The sequence below is a fragment of the Amblyomma maculatum genome, chromosome 9 (assembly GCF_055883805.1).
Source record: "Amblyomma maculatum isolate TAMU_Amacu chromosome 9, ASM5588380v1, whole genome shotgun sequence".
Taxonomy (NCBI): Eukaryota; Metazoa; Arthropoda; class Arachnida; order Ixodida; family Ixodidae; genus Amblyomma; species Amblyomma maculatum.
In genome coordinates, this window is record NC_139352.1 from 28,452,236 (window position 1) to 28,466,638 (window position 14,403).

The following is a 14,403-nucleotide window of genomic DNA, read 5'->3' on the forward strand; positions in this document are numbered from 1 at the left end:
ATCCATCGCGGTCTTCGGCGCTTGAGATCCTTTGACATGCAATGTCTCAAACGAAGTGGTACTGTCGTTACCGCCGTGTCAAAGCAAAACAGGTCATTGCCGTCAATAAAAGTTAACGCTCAGAAATCGCATATTCTCGTTTCTGTTTGGAATATCGCAGCTACTAGAACATATGCCACCCTGCTTCATATAGCAGAATGCAGATTGAACAGACCACTCTATGCCTACTATGCCGTCTGTATGCACGATAGAGTTGTGAGTTTTTTTTTTTTTTTTTGGCTTTTAAACCTTTGTCGCGGTGTCTCAATAATAAGGGCTCTCGACTGCTGATTTCGAGAACGGGGGATTCAATCACAACCGTTTCGAAAGGCATCCCTCTGCTGTGGGATTTGACTGCACAATAAAATATCCCACGTGGTAAATGTGGTGTTAATAATGAAAAAAAAACTACACCAAAACCAGCCTCTGCAATCATCCGTCATAGCCGATATCTTTCATGCGTTAAACCCGGGCCAATATATGCATCTCTTTTCTTTTTTGTTGTTGTTGTTGAAGGCTTCTGTGCATTCGTAAAAGTTTTAGTGAGCACATTTTGCTTTAGAGAAATGTTCGAATGTTTGGGAAACATATTCCCTGCACCTAACTGTTACCCTAGATATTACATAATACACCTAGATCAATGTACTTTATTGATAGCCTATTATAATCATTATAATCCCTTTTCGTCCAAGTGCTGTCTTCCGAGCAAACTCGTCATTTCTGACAAAGGGAGTAAAACAGCTTCATGCGGGCTTAAATATCGGTGTTTAATTCGGGAATAAATACATTTTTATAGTCGCATGATAAGATGACCTCCATTTCTTTCGGAATAGTTTTATATACGGCATCTGTTTTGGAAGCAACCATAATATTTTACTTCGCATAAGATTTAGTCACTGCTAAACAATTAGTGATAAAGAAATTTTCAGCCTGTAAAATTGCTTCCCAGAACATGACAGTGCCCATGCGCAGTTTATAACGATGTCTTCGCAGCGAGCAATTCGTAGCTTGCACTTTAACGTTACTGAAAATTAATCGCTGATTATTGTAAATTCTGTCAAGTGTGTAAAAGTTCTCTCACACGGTGAAACTTATTCGCATTGCAAAAGAAAATAATTACACTACTAATTTACCATTATATATTAACATCACACACATCAGAAATCCCTTATACTTTCCTCGGTTTCAGGAAATCATTTACAGTTAATGGCGCATGCAGTAATACACTATCACATTTTATGGCAGTGGCCGCAAAAAGATCTCGGCAAATTCAATCCACTCAGCGCTGTACACGTGAACAATCAGCTTTCCTGTGCGGCGAGGTTTCCTGTATAGTGTCGGCCGGTGATCTCATTTTTGGGGAATGCTTGTGCGTGTTTGCTTGGGCCAGAGTTGATGCGCACTCAGTCTAAAGCAACTAGCCATGCAGTGCGCTGCCAATGCTACATTTAACCTGCTTAATCCTCGAGTCAAGTACGATTAATGAACCAGCCTTTCTCGATTCAATCTAAAGTACTGCAGGTCAGAGCACGAACCTTGTATCTGCGTGGGCTTGACACTAAATTCGCCGGTCTCACTCGCATGAGACACGCGCAAACTGTTTAAAAGTCGATAAGAAAAACAAAGCTGTCATTACGCAGGCCCAAGCATTAAGCGCGTGAGCGCGGTACAGCGCAAGAAACGTGCAAAGTAAATCTAGAAGACTGGTGGTTGCGTGCTTTGTTTTCCTAAAATCCGCACTTCTGCTGCATTGGCGAAATCCTTGGATTTTTTTTCTGCAATATTGCAGAAATACTGCAGAAGACACGTTTTCATCGCCAACAAACCCGCCGTAAACTCGGAAGCAGACCTACGCAGCGTGCGTTTCTGCGAGCGCCGCCGGCTGCCGATCCACACTACCGGAGTGACGGTGGCACCACCTCTAGGTCGATCTCGCGGAGAATACAGATCTCTACAGCAGCCAAAGTAGTCAGGATCGTAACGAGGTTGGCGGCAGGGAAAAGCAGTCAGACGTTCCACCAGTGACGAAGGACGAGGTCAAGAAAGCATTAGAAACTATGAAAAGGGGGAATCAGCTGGAGAGGATCAGATAACTACAGATTTGCTAAAGGACGGGAGGGATATCGTGCTAGAGAAACTGGCCACCCTATATACGCAGTGCCTGGTGTCATCGACGGTACCGGAACCATGGAAGAATGCAAAAATTATCCTCATTCATAAGAAAGGGGACTCTAAGGACGTTAAAAAATACAGACCAATCAGCTTACTGTCTCTTACGTAGAAGGTATTTACTAAGGTAATCGCTAATAGAATCAGGGCAACCTTAGACTGCATTCAAGCAAATGATCAAGCAGGCTTTCGGAAACGGTACTCTACTATCGATGATATCCATACCATCTGTAAGGTCGCGGTGGCCCTTTCTGTAATGTTTCGGCGCGCGCGCTGCAGAAAACGGCGATAGAAGGTTCTCCAAGCTACGAGAAATCGACGCGACCGATTGCGTAATCTCGGCCACCGCGCTGCGCCTCCTCGCCCTCGTCGCCATGCGCGGAGTCAAGCGTGCATTCCCCCGCACGGTCCCGGCCCCCCTCCTCGCTTCGCGCGGGAGGGCTGCGCGTGTTAACCATGTTCGAGAAAGTTCGAGGCCTCTCCAGAAGGCCAGGGGGGAAGGCATAGCTTTGGCAGCTCTAAGCTGTTTTCGGTTCCTCCTCTGCATATAGAAGGTTCGGCGCTGGCTATTTAAGAGCGCGCCGCGCAGGCACCGACGGTTCTGGTTCCGATTCGATTCTCGCTCGGTGAAGACAGCGTAGCAGGCGTCGCCTCTCTGTCTGGTGTGAATAAGTTTTTTGTACCCTGTGCTTCGTGTTCTTGTTATATAAAGTTATTCGTTTGTTACGGCAAGTTCGTCGGCCTTCGTCTCGGTGTGTTTGCGTGTGAACTACACGTCGCCTGCCGAATCGAGGAGCACCTAGCTTGGAGAGGTGCGGAAGATTTAAAGAAGAAGAAGAACAACAAGAACCTGTGATTTTTACTGGCGCAGTCGACAGTACGATTCGGCAACTGCAGCACTCCGCAAGCCCAGCCCGTTACTCGAGCCATCGCAACGTTATCTTCGCTCACCGAAGTCTGCCGGCCGTTCAAGGTGGAAGAGCTTCGCCGCGTGCAAGGACCTAGGGACCCCAAGAGGAGACGGTCAGAGGCATCGGCGAATAGGAGTGCCCACAAGACAGGAGCGGCGCGGCAAGGAGGAAGCAACCGTTGCTGAGGTGCTGAGATCTCCCGGTCGTTCGGGGTAGGAACTTCATCGACGCGTGCAAGGACCCAGGGACCCCCAGCGGTGACGGTCAGAGGCAGCGACGATCGGAAGTGCTCCACAGCGAGGAGCGACGCGGCGAGAAAGGCGGAACCGTTGTTCAGGTGAGCGGGATTTCTTGCGTCCGTTGGTGTGCGTGGCTCAGACATTAGGAGCGGGAGGTGCGCGGTGTCGACGTGTAGTTAGGTTAGCAAACATGAACACCAGAAAGTCAGTGTTTTCCGGATGGACCAGAGTGTCCGTAAGAGTCCCCATAGCCTCACTGAGACGGAAGAATTGCGTAACAAAGACGAATAGTAAGGACCTAGCGAAGCGTCGAGAGGCAGAGGCGAAAGCAGAGACTGAATTAGAAATTGGAAAGATGGAGATAGAATTGAGAAAGATGGAGGCAGAATTGAGAATGTACGAACTAGAAACTCAGTGATAGCGGAGGCAGAAGCTCGAAAGGTACGAGCAGAGGTCCAATTATTGGAAAGAAGACGAATGCCTCGTGGTTTCCAAATTGAAGCAAGTAAAGTAGAAGAAACTAAAAAGAACCCTTCGAAAGAGCGGCCCCGAACAGTACTTGAAGGGAGCGTGTCAGGTGACGAAGCGGCCTTGCTGGCCGACACTGCCGCGAGCACTGCGCCGGCTGAGACAACCTTCGCCGGAGCGAGCGATGCTGTCGGCGTGCGCGATGCGTTGCCGACCAGCGAAGTAAACAACGCCAAAACATTGGCTGAAGTCTTCCCAATAGAAGTGCCCGCGTGCGATCAGATTACCGAGGGCGTCAGCGTTCAGCCAGGCGCACCGGAAGGCGCGCGGCAGCAGGAGACCGAACTCAAACCCACGGTAGACGAGGTAATTGAAGAGTGTAAAGCGGCCGCGTGTTTACAAACTGATCCTGACGCGTTAAATGTAGCAAATGGGGCTGAAAGAGCGGCACCGGGCGCGAGCGCTTACCAAGAACAGGGCGCCACAGTTGATTCAGTGACAGCGGTCGCGAGCCATACTATCGGCGAGATCAGCGATCACGCGTTGACCGCGACAGATGCTGTTTGTATGGCAGAAGTCCCAGCAGCTGTCGCGAACATCAAAGTCAGCACCGCAACAGGCGCTGAATTGGCCACCGTTCGCACTCGTGAACCCGAGACGCTCGGTGAAGCGACGAATCCCCCATTCGAAGGCGAGTGTTTAGCATGCTGCATTTTTCCAGACCTACACGAGCCACATGATGCCGCGCCCCTCCCTAGCTCTAACGAGTGTCGAGATAAAACAAATTCTCCACTTGAGCCTGAGCAGCGTTGCGCCGGCGGGCGTGAGCGGTCCTGCTCGCCTGTGCATGTAAGTGTGTGCGCTCGCGAGCACGGAGTGACAAGCGAAGCGCGCGAAGAACACTTGCCAGACTTTACCACATGTGATGTGTGCGGAACTCCAGGATCTGGGACTTACCCTGAACGTTTTGCATGCTGTGCAGTGACTGTGTGCGAGAGAAGTGCCTTTGAACTTTGTGCTCGTGAACTTTGTGCGCAAGGAACTGCGACTGGCTTTGAACATCATGCATGCCGCGAAGCGACTATGAACAGGAAGTGTGCGTGTAGATTGTGTTATAGCGGAAGGAAAGTCGCGGCCTTTAGTATGTATTCGGTTTGGCTGGGCAAAAAAGCCCAGCAATCCTCTTATGGTGGGGCGTGTAAGGCCGCGGTGGCCCTTTCTGTAATGTTTCGGCGCGCGCGCCGCAGAAAACGGCGATGGAAAGTTCTCCAAGCTACGAGAAATCGACGCGACCGATTGCGTCATCTCGGCCACCGCGCTGCGCCTCCTCGCCCTCGTCGTCATGCGCGGAGTCAAGCGTGCATTCCCCCGCACGGTCCCGGCCCCCCTCCTCGCTTCGCGCGGGAGGGCTGCGCGTGTTAACCATGTTCGAGAAAGTTCGAGGCCTCTCCAGAAGGCCAGGGGGGGGGGAAGGCAAAGCTTTGGCAGCGCTAAGCTGTTTTCCGTTCCTCCTCCGCATCTAGAAGGTTCGGCGCTGGCGATTTAAGAGCGCGCCGCGCAGGCACCGATGGTTCTGGTTCCAATTCAATTCTCGCTCGGAGATGACAGCGTTGCAGGCAGGCCCCGACTGAGAAGTCGTTAAAAGAGCGATGTGCTCAGTAGTTTTTCGCTCAGTCTCTTTTTGTAAAGTGTGTCGCCTCTCTGTCTGGTGTGAATAAGTTTTCTGTACCCTGTGCTTCGTGTTCTTGTTATATAAAGTTATTGTTCGTTTGTTACGGCAAGTTCGTCGGCATTCGTCTCAGTGTGTTTGCGTGTGAACTACACGTCGCCTGCCGAATCGAGGAGCATTTAGCTTGGAGAGGTGCGGGAGGTTTAAAGGAGAAGAAGAAGAACCTGTGATTTTTACTCCATCAATCAGGTGATAGAAAAATGCTCGGAATATAATCAACCTTTATACATAGCATTCATTGATTACGAAAAAGCATTTGACTCAGTTGAAACATCGGCGGTGATGCAGGCATTGCGAAATCAGGGGGTAGACGAGTCATACGTGAAAGTGCTGGAAGATATGCATATATATATATATATATATATATATATATATATATAGTGGCTGCACAGCAACCATAGTTCTGCATAAAGAAAGTAACAAAATTCCCATAAAGAAATGTGTTAGGCAAGGAGACACTATCTCCCCAGTACTATCCACAGCTCAGCTTGCTTAGAGGAGGTATTCAGACTTGGAATGGGAGCAGTTAGGGATAAGGGTAGATGGAGAATACCTCAGTAATCTGCGATTTGCTGATGACATTGCCTTGCTAAGCAACTCGGGAGATGAACTGCAAATAATGATTGATGACTTAGACAGGAAAAGTAGAAAGGTAGGCTTGAAAATCAATATGCCGAAGACTAAGGTAATGTTCAACAGCCTCGGGAAGGAACAGCAGTTTACATTAGGTAGCGAAATACTGGAAGTAGTAGGCGATTATGTCTACTTATGACAGGTAGTAACCGCAGATCCGGACCATGAAAAGGAAATAACAAGAAGAATAAGATTGGGATGTAGCGCATTTGGCAAGCACTCGCAGATTATGACTAGCAGCTTACCGGTATCGCTCAAGAGGAAAGTATACAACAGTTGCATCTTACCTGTACTCACCTATGGGGCTGAAACGTGGAGGCTAACCAAGAGAGTTCTACTTAAGTTGAGGACAACCCAGAGGACTATGGAACGAAAAATGGTTGAGGTAACATTAAGGGATAGGAAGCGTGCAGAGTGGCTGAGAGAAATAACTCAAGTTACCGACATTCTAGTGGAAATTAAGAAGAAATGGGCGTGGGCAGGACATGTAGTGCGAAGAGAGGATAACCGATGGTCGCTTAGGGTAACAAACTGGATTCCAACAGAAGGAAAGCGTAGCAGCGGGCGGCAGAAAGTTAGGTGGGCGGATGAGGTTAAGAAGTTCGCGGGCATCAAGTGGATGCAGCTAGCACAGAACCGGGTTAAGTGGAGAAATATGGGAGAGGCCTTCGCCCTGCTGTGGGTATAGTCAGACTGATGATGATGATGATGATAAGGAATACCAATCTTTTTAAACGAATCCAAGCGTACAAATGGTTCGAAAAAACTACGCTGATTTTTCATTTTTCCAAACAATTTTGCGTACACGAAAAATCTAAGGTCATGTGGGAAGAGGTTTGTAATTATTCTTGCAAGGTAGTAATTATCTGAAGAAAATCACAGATTCGATGTTAGTTGGACCGGATTAGAGAATTGAAATAGCAGTGTCCATCGAATGCGGATTGAGTGCGACGCAGTGTCTGATGAAACTCACCTCTTTCTTGAGTTCTGTAAACTCCAAGTTGCGTTCCAAGGCAACCATAATTTGTGTCATCCCAAGGTACGTGACACACAGCATGCCCATCGTCATCGGTATCTAATGGGTGGAATACCAATACAAACAATGTTAAATGTATTGAAGAAAAACGTTTCTTTAATGAAACTGTTTCCTCGTTGCGGATTCCCTCCAATAGGTCACTGTTTGCACCGTAAGACATTTTAAGCTTCAAATACATTGCCTTGCTGGATGTTGTGGAATCGTGCTCATTTTCAGGTACAGAGAATCGAAGGTGCACCTAAATAGTGACCAGTAAGCCACAGAAAAAATAAAACCTCGCGTTGCAATGAATATAATCAAGCAGAGAGCAATTTCGGTTTAAATAAAGCTCTTAGAACTCTGAACACTGCGCGAACGCAATGTGGTCAAAGTATGATAAGCCTCTGCACCAAGGTTCCATTTTCCACGTGTCCACTAGTATTTATCACTATTTCGCTTTCACTATCCATAACTGTACTTTTGTTATTTTTGCATAAAAAGAAACAGTAATGTCGTCAGTACGCGAAGGAAAATTTGAACGAAAGTCCCGTCCAATATTCATCAAATAATCACTAATAAAGACAATAATCATCCTGCGCCCGTAGGAATGACTTGGCTCGGAGACCGGCTGCGAAACTTTTGCAAGAATCAGGCCCCACGGTTGTACACTGGTTGCCATAATTTGGTGCAAAGAAGCCTGTCGGCTAACTGGCCGCTGTGACCACTCACCGACAGCGACGAGTTAAGTGCCAACCCGATGCTGCTTGATCGTGACACGTTCCCGGTCTCGTCCTCTGCGCCACCCAGAGCCACGGTGAAGATAAGCGTGGCCAGCACCACGGACTGGCTGCACCCCACAGCGAACGTCCTCGTCAGTCGGCTGCACGTCACCGAGGCCAAGGAGAGGCGCAGGTTCTGGTCTGCTAGGCGGCAGAAGCGCTTGTAAAAGCGCTCCGTCATGCCGAACACCCGCACTATGGTCAAAGAGTCGATGGTCTCCGTCACATGCTGAAGCATCCGCGAGAAGTGGGCGCTCCGGATGAAGCGCGTCGCATTTACTGCACGCGTCAGGAGAACCTGCGACAGAGCCATAAGTCATGAAAGCGAAGACACAAACGATTATTACAATCGCTATTCTTTTTGCGATGGTAGATTCCACAGCTTATTAACGCTGAATATGCAATGAGACAGCTCAGTAGATATCGGCTTATTTCCATCGCTTTTACAGGTGGCGACAAAGTATTGAGGCGACTTTCAACTCATATCTTCTGTAGAGACCCGGAAGATAGACAGTCGGAGCCATCCTTTGTGTTCTGTGACAGCCATCAGCCGTCAAACATTAAAAAAAGTAACGGCTTGAATGCCGGAGTGCAGACGGACTTATATTTCGTTTGTTTCTACGCAAAAAAAGAATCCTATAAGGGATGCTCCAAAGAAGACAATAAATTCATCTTTTTCTCTTTGTGATCTCTCCTCCCCCCCCCCCTTTATGTGATCTCTCTTCCTCCCCCCCCCCCCCCTTTACCGTTTTGCCTACGTGTTGGGTAGCCACAGCTTTCTTGTTTCTTGTTTTCGAATAATTCGTTTTTAATTCCCGATACGCATAAATATTCTAGATCTAGTGACAAAACGGTAAAAGATTCATGTGAACAGGTTAAAAGAGAAGGAAACGTATGGTATAATTCGGAATTTATTCAGTCGCCATGCTCGATGGCCGTTCTTTTCTAACGTCAAAGTATGCGCTTAACCGTCTCGAGCGATGTCTTACAAGGGGCCTGTATTGTAGGACTCCCTGCGTTCTTTAGTTAGCAATGACATCACGCAGCACACGAGAGCTCTTGAATTGCGTATCTTTCTAAACGCGACCACGGCGGTCGAGAAGCCATTGCGCGAACTTGGGATCAGCGGCTGAGTGTCAGACCACTGAGCTACCGCGGCGAGTCGAGATACCCACTGTTAGCGTGCAGGTTGGTTATAGAATAAGGCTAGTTGCCCGATGCTTAGCGTGACAGGAGACACTGGCAACTATGGCGCGCTCGACGCAACATCAAAGAGAGAGTAAGAAAGAGAGCGAAATGGACTACGTTGGAGAGATCCGACCTCTGGTTGCATGGCTGGGCGGTGTTGCAAAGCGTTTCAGTGTCGGACAAACGAGACGCGCGAAGCGGGGAGGAGTCGATTTACTGTTGTCTGACAGCAGCCGATAGACCGGCGCCGACGCGTCGGAAACATTTGTTTTGTTCGCTTTTAGTTTCGAACCACCCAACGTTATGGCAGCCCGAAATACACGGTTGCCACAACCGCTGCCTGCCAAACCTGACAGTGAAAGTCAGGTTTGCAGTGTCTATACCCAAGAACGGGAGATCGAATCCCGGCCGCGGTGGCACTTTTAGTTCGAGGCGAATAGCAAGGCGCCCGTGTGCTGTGCGATGTCCATTGACGTCAAAGAAACCCAGTCGGTCAAAATTTTCGGAGCCCTCCACTGCGACGTTTCTTATAGCCTAAGTCGCCACAATTGAAGCTATGAACAAAACAACACAGGAATCAGTCGTGAATACCCCTCAAAGGATGCCCTTCAAACAATGGCGTAGACCAATGATGACTATTTTTAGAGATCTGTAAGTGAGCTTCTCTGCAAGGCATTAAACGTTCTCGTTCCCAGACGCCACTCTCGCATTATTCTAAGAAAGAAACAGGGGCGAATTTCCCGTTCTAAGTAAACTCTTGAATGTCTTCAGTCAACTTCAGGATGACTTAGGGAAAGGTGTCGAAAAGGTACAATGGTTGATTACCCCCCTCCCCCCCCCCCCCCATTTATAAGTAAAAAAAAGATGAAGGGGGTTGAGATTATCCAGCGAATTGCTTCACAAGCATGACTGGTTTCGGCCCATTCCTCACGCTCCCTGCCTGTCACACTTTCGCGAATCCCCAGCGTAAATGCGCCATAAAGATGCGCCTGCCTCTTTTCATTTGAACAAAGACTGCGAGAGTGGAGTATGGGCACGAGACCTTTTGGTTGCAAAACAACCCTTGCAGAGAAGCGGACTTACAGATTTCTGCAAATGGTCCGTTGCATGACGTCGTTCGCAATCCTAATCCCACTAATCTCAGACTCGGTATTCATCTGCAATTGCACGCTGTACGTGCTAACTGCGACGTTGGGACAATTGGTTGCCGCCATTGGCTTCGGGTCCTCCTTTCAGGGATGGTCGCCGCTGCAGTCTTGACTTGTATCAGAATATTCGTTTCCTACATGCGACCTTCATTGGCAATTCATTGATGGCAGCAGGTGCTGTTGCGATCACAAATTTGTGGGACGCGGTAAAACGTGCCAAAGGTTCTCCCTCCTCAACGTAACGACGCACGCCCTTGCTCTCATCCCTCGCTTCCACAGCTCCCACATTAAAGGTACGCCCACTTGATCGACAGCGTGAATTCCCTTTTCTGCAGGTTGTCATTGCGAGTGTTCGTTTCCGCATATGCCCCTTGATATTCATCATCATCATCATCATCAGCCTGATTATACCCACTGCAGGGCGAAGGCCTCTCCCATTATTCTCCACTTAACCCGGTTCTGTGCTAGCTGCATCCACTTGACCCCTGCGAACTTCTTAATCTCATCCGCCCACCTAACTTTCTGCCGCCCCCTGCTACGCTTTCCTTCCCTTGGAATCCAGTTTGTTACCCTAAGCGACCATCGGTTATCCGCTCTTCGCACTACATGTCCTGCCCATGTCCATTTCTTCTTCTTAATTTCCACTAGAATGTCGGTAACTTGAGTTATTTCTCTGACCCACTCTGCACGCTTTCTATCTCTTAATGTTACCCCTACCATTTTTCGTTCCATAGCCCTCTGGGTTGTCCTCAACTTAAGTAGAACTCTCTTGGTTAGCCTCCACGTTTCAGCCCCATAGGTGAGTACAGGCAAGATGCAACTGTTGTATACTTTCCTCTTGATATTCGATCAACCACTAATCCCTAATTTGTTCCGAATTAATTTTGAATATTTTTACGCTGCATCTTCTGTTGGTAGTGCAGCTTTTTCTTATGCATACTCATTGGCATACATTATAGGACAGAGCACTGGACGTGATGTTCTGCTTCATCGAAGCCGTGCGAGCTTGCTCACTTGGCGTAGGAGTGCCGTACATATCTAACTCTGATCCAATGGTACCAGAGGTGAAATTCAGCGCCCCTAAATTTGTATCCAGCACCTGCTGGCCTTGAACGAGAATCAAAATCATATTTATGAGTGTGTCAAAATAATACAACATATTTATGTACAGCAAAAAGGGTTTGTATGGCGGGCAATAAAAATGTCATGAATAGAGGTGCTGTGTGGGCCGTCACCAGTTATTTATGCATTTGGAACAAATACAGTGATCAACATAGCTGTCTGTGAATGCAATAAAGTACAACGTACCATACCGATGAAGAACACTATCAACACGACGCCTCCAAACGCAATGACAGCGAGGCTCTCTGTACCGATGACGGCAAGCCGCGAGATGGCCACCATGCTGTTCTGGATCAGCTGTCTACCCAGCGTAGCCATGCGCATGTCCACGCTGGTCAGGTCAGAGGTGAACCGGTTGAGTATCCTGCCCCGCGGCGTCGCATCGAAGAACGACACCGGGCTGAAGAGAACGTGCTCCAGCATCCTGTGGTGCAGGACCCAGGACAGCCGATGTATGGCGAAAGCCAGCAGCATGTTCCCCGCCATTCTTGTGACCACTGCGAAGGAAGGTGCACGTCGTAGTAATGGACATGTTTTTCAGGTTGCTGGAAAAACAGCTAACTTGAGGGCTTATGGAAAAACAACCAGGGGCACATGAGTTCTCTGGATAGATCTTGCACCAGTATTAAACCAGCCGGAACGCGCTTAGAGCGGTGGTAGGCAGAGTTTAGTCACCAGTCACACGCCCCATTAATAAGACAGGCCGAAATCATTGAAGAACGCATTATCGGCAGCGCAAGAGCTCATGCTCCACTCTCTGTGGTCCGGATGATGGCTATGGCTTGTATCATTACAATACGATGTACAGAAATTTTCTCTTCAGCGAGTTCACGACGGTCGCACTGAACGTCGATGAGCGGGCAAAAGCTAAATTGCGCTTCTCTAAAGTCTGTGTTCTGTTTTTAGAAACATGCTGAGTACACTCATTCAGAGTCATGCTGGTCTTTGAGCAAGCGCGAACAGAGGTATCAGCAGCTTATCGGCTTCGGCACTGCGGCAGACGATGCGGAGTCGGTGTGTGCGACGTCACCAATTGTCTCAACATGGCAATCGCTGTCGACGGGAGGAGCTTCGCGGTCTCAACTTCAGTCACCTATATGGAAGTAAAGAATGCAAAGAGCTTTCAAATTTCGGAAATACAGTAATAGGGTGCAGTATAATCTGCCAGACTACAAAATTATATATTGGATGACCATGGCACGACACCTTTAAGGTACAAGATTACGTTTGTCTCCTGCCCAAAAAAACAAACATGAGGTATCACCGCGGTTTGCCGAGAGCATAGCCACAATTTAATGTTGCCAGACGTGTACAATCGTTTTCTGCACAGAAATCAAGAAATATACTTACAGTGCTGCGTATTCTGTTACAAAAAGTAAAATTCGCCTTCTTCATATGGCGCTCTTTGAAGTGAAAGGTCTTGTCTTTTTAGGCTCTTCTCATTAGGCAATTTTTTGTCTGCGTGCATAATAAATGTGCTTTCTTGGAAGGTAGCTCTTATCCGATATCCCCACATATGCATCGGTGTGGGGCCGGTAGCAAGGGCTTTCGTGACCAGTCGTGACGCAGTGACCAATCTTACTCTGCGATTATCACGTGACCAGCACCGCGACATGGACAGGGCTAGCGCTCTCGGCGGTCCCGTGGCCGTATGAGCCATGCTATCAACGGAAACAGAGCCGTTCGGCCCGGAGCCTTCTGGGCAGATCACGTGGCCCCGTGGTCATATTCCCGAAAGTAATGCATTGGCACCAGGATTTTCTTAGAAATAACCCCCAATACTACATACTTGTTCTACCTCCATAATGCTATGTGCTTCACTACGGTGGCGTCGTCTCACCATTTTTTTGTTTCCTTGCTTTTTCAGTGTTTCTGTACTTCGTTCACCCGTATAAGCCTAGATACTGGTACTTTGATAGACCTCCGAATTTATGGCATCCTATTGAAGGCACCTCATTAAAGGAATCGTTAAATATCATCAAATCGGGCTTATTGGTTTGATAGCCCGTACTCGTCTAGAAATCTGCAAGGCTATCTGCTAACAATGCAACGTTCGCATGCAAAAAATCTGAGTGCTTTTTCTTATTTCTTGCAGAACGAAGCCTGAAGTTGGATAACATTACAAAAACGAAGCTGCAGGTATGCACCTCGCCGTGTTTATACTTTGAACCGGCCCTCTGGAGGTGGGAACGTTGTGTATAATACCAAGACAATGAAAATGTAACGAGGAGGACCGTCAAAGCTTTTTGTAAGTTAAGCTAATTCTTGAACTGAAAAGTTTTATCGCGATCATATTGTAATCTACTAAAATAAATGAAAAACAAATGGCTATGCAGTCTCACGTTACAAGCAATCGAGACACGACTGCCGCATTATATGACAGTCGGGCGTTAAAAGTATGTCAGTTCGAGAGTCGAAATATGCCGAAATAAGTCCTCGAAGGAGGATATGAAACAGGTACATAAAGGCGAACAGTGTGCTGTGCTGCGTATTAATAGCAATGGAATTGCGTGTTCTGGTAGGTGTACTGACGGTGATGGTATATGCATGCAAGTCAGGATGTGAGACGAAAATGACATGTCATGGAAAGGGTGTTCCCCTCCTACCACTGCTTACCAGCACTTGCAGAGAGCGCAACCAGGCCTTCGATCCAGCTGCTGTCATGCGGGTTAGTCTGGCTGTCGGGGCTACTGGCATCGGTCCAGTCTTTGATCCACACCAGCTGCCAAGATGTCGCGACCGCGCTGGCGGCCAGAAAAAGCGTGCCTGGCCATAGCCATGCACCGCACAACTTCACTGTCTTCCACATCACCTCCAGGGCACTCTAGGGAAAGAAGTCGCACAGTCGTTGCTTACGTACACCCGGCAGCATCGATAGTGCTACAGGTGCTGTAACACTGAATTTCAGTTTGAGCACTTTCCATAGCCAGCCTGGCTTTCTGAAGCAGTTGCCGGCGTGCTGG

The 14,403-nt window shown here is 48.1% G+C and overlaps 1 protein-coding gene across 1 annotated transcript in view; it reads right to left on the minus strand.

Annotated features, from left to right (window-relative positions):
• Nucleotides 1–14,403, minus strand: part of LOC146178704 (multidrug resistance-associated protein 1-like) — a 76,199-nt gene that overhangs the window by 12,757 nt on the left and 49,039 nt on the right. Inside the window, exons 18-21 of the mRNA XM_084580013.1 lie at nt 14,057–14,264; nt 11,627–11,937; nt 7,933–8,280; nt 7,162–7,263 (exon numbers count right to left, since the gene is read on the minus strand). Coding sequence (XP_084436139.1) covers nt 7,162–7,263; nt 7,933–8,280; nt 11,627–11,937; nt 14,057–14,264 — 969 coding nt within the window. The remainder of the gene's footprint in view (nt 1–7,161; nt 7,264–7,932; nt 8,281–11,626; nt 11,938–14,056; nt 14,265–14,403) is intronic.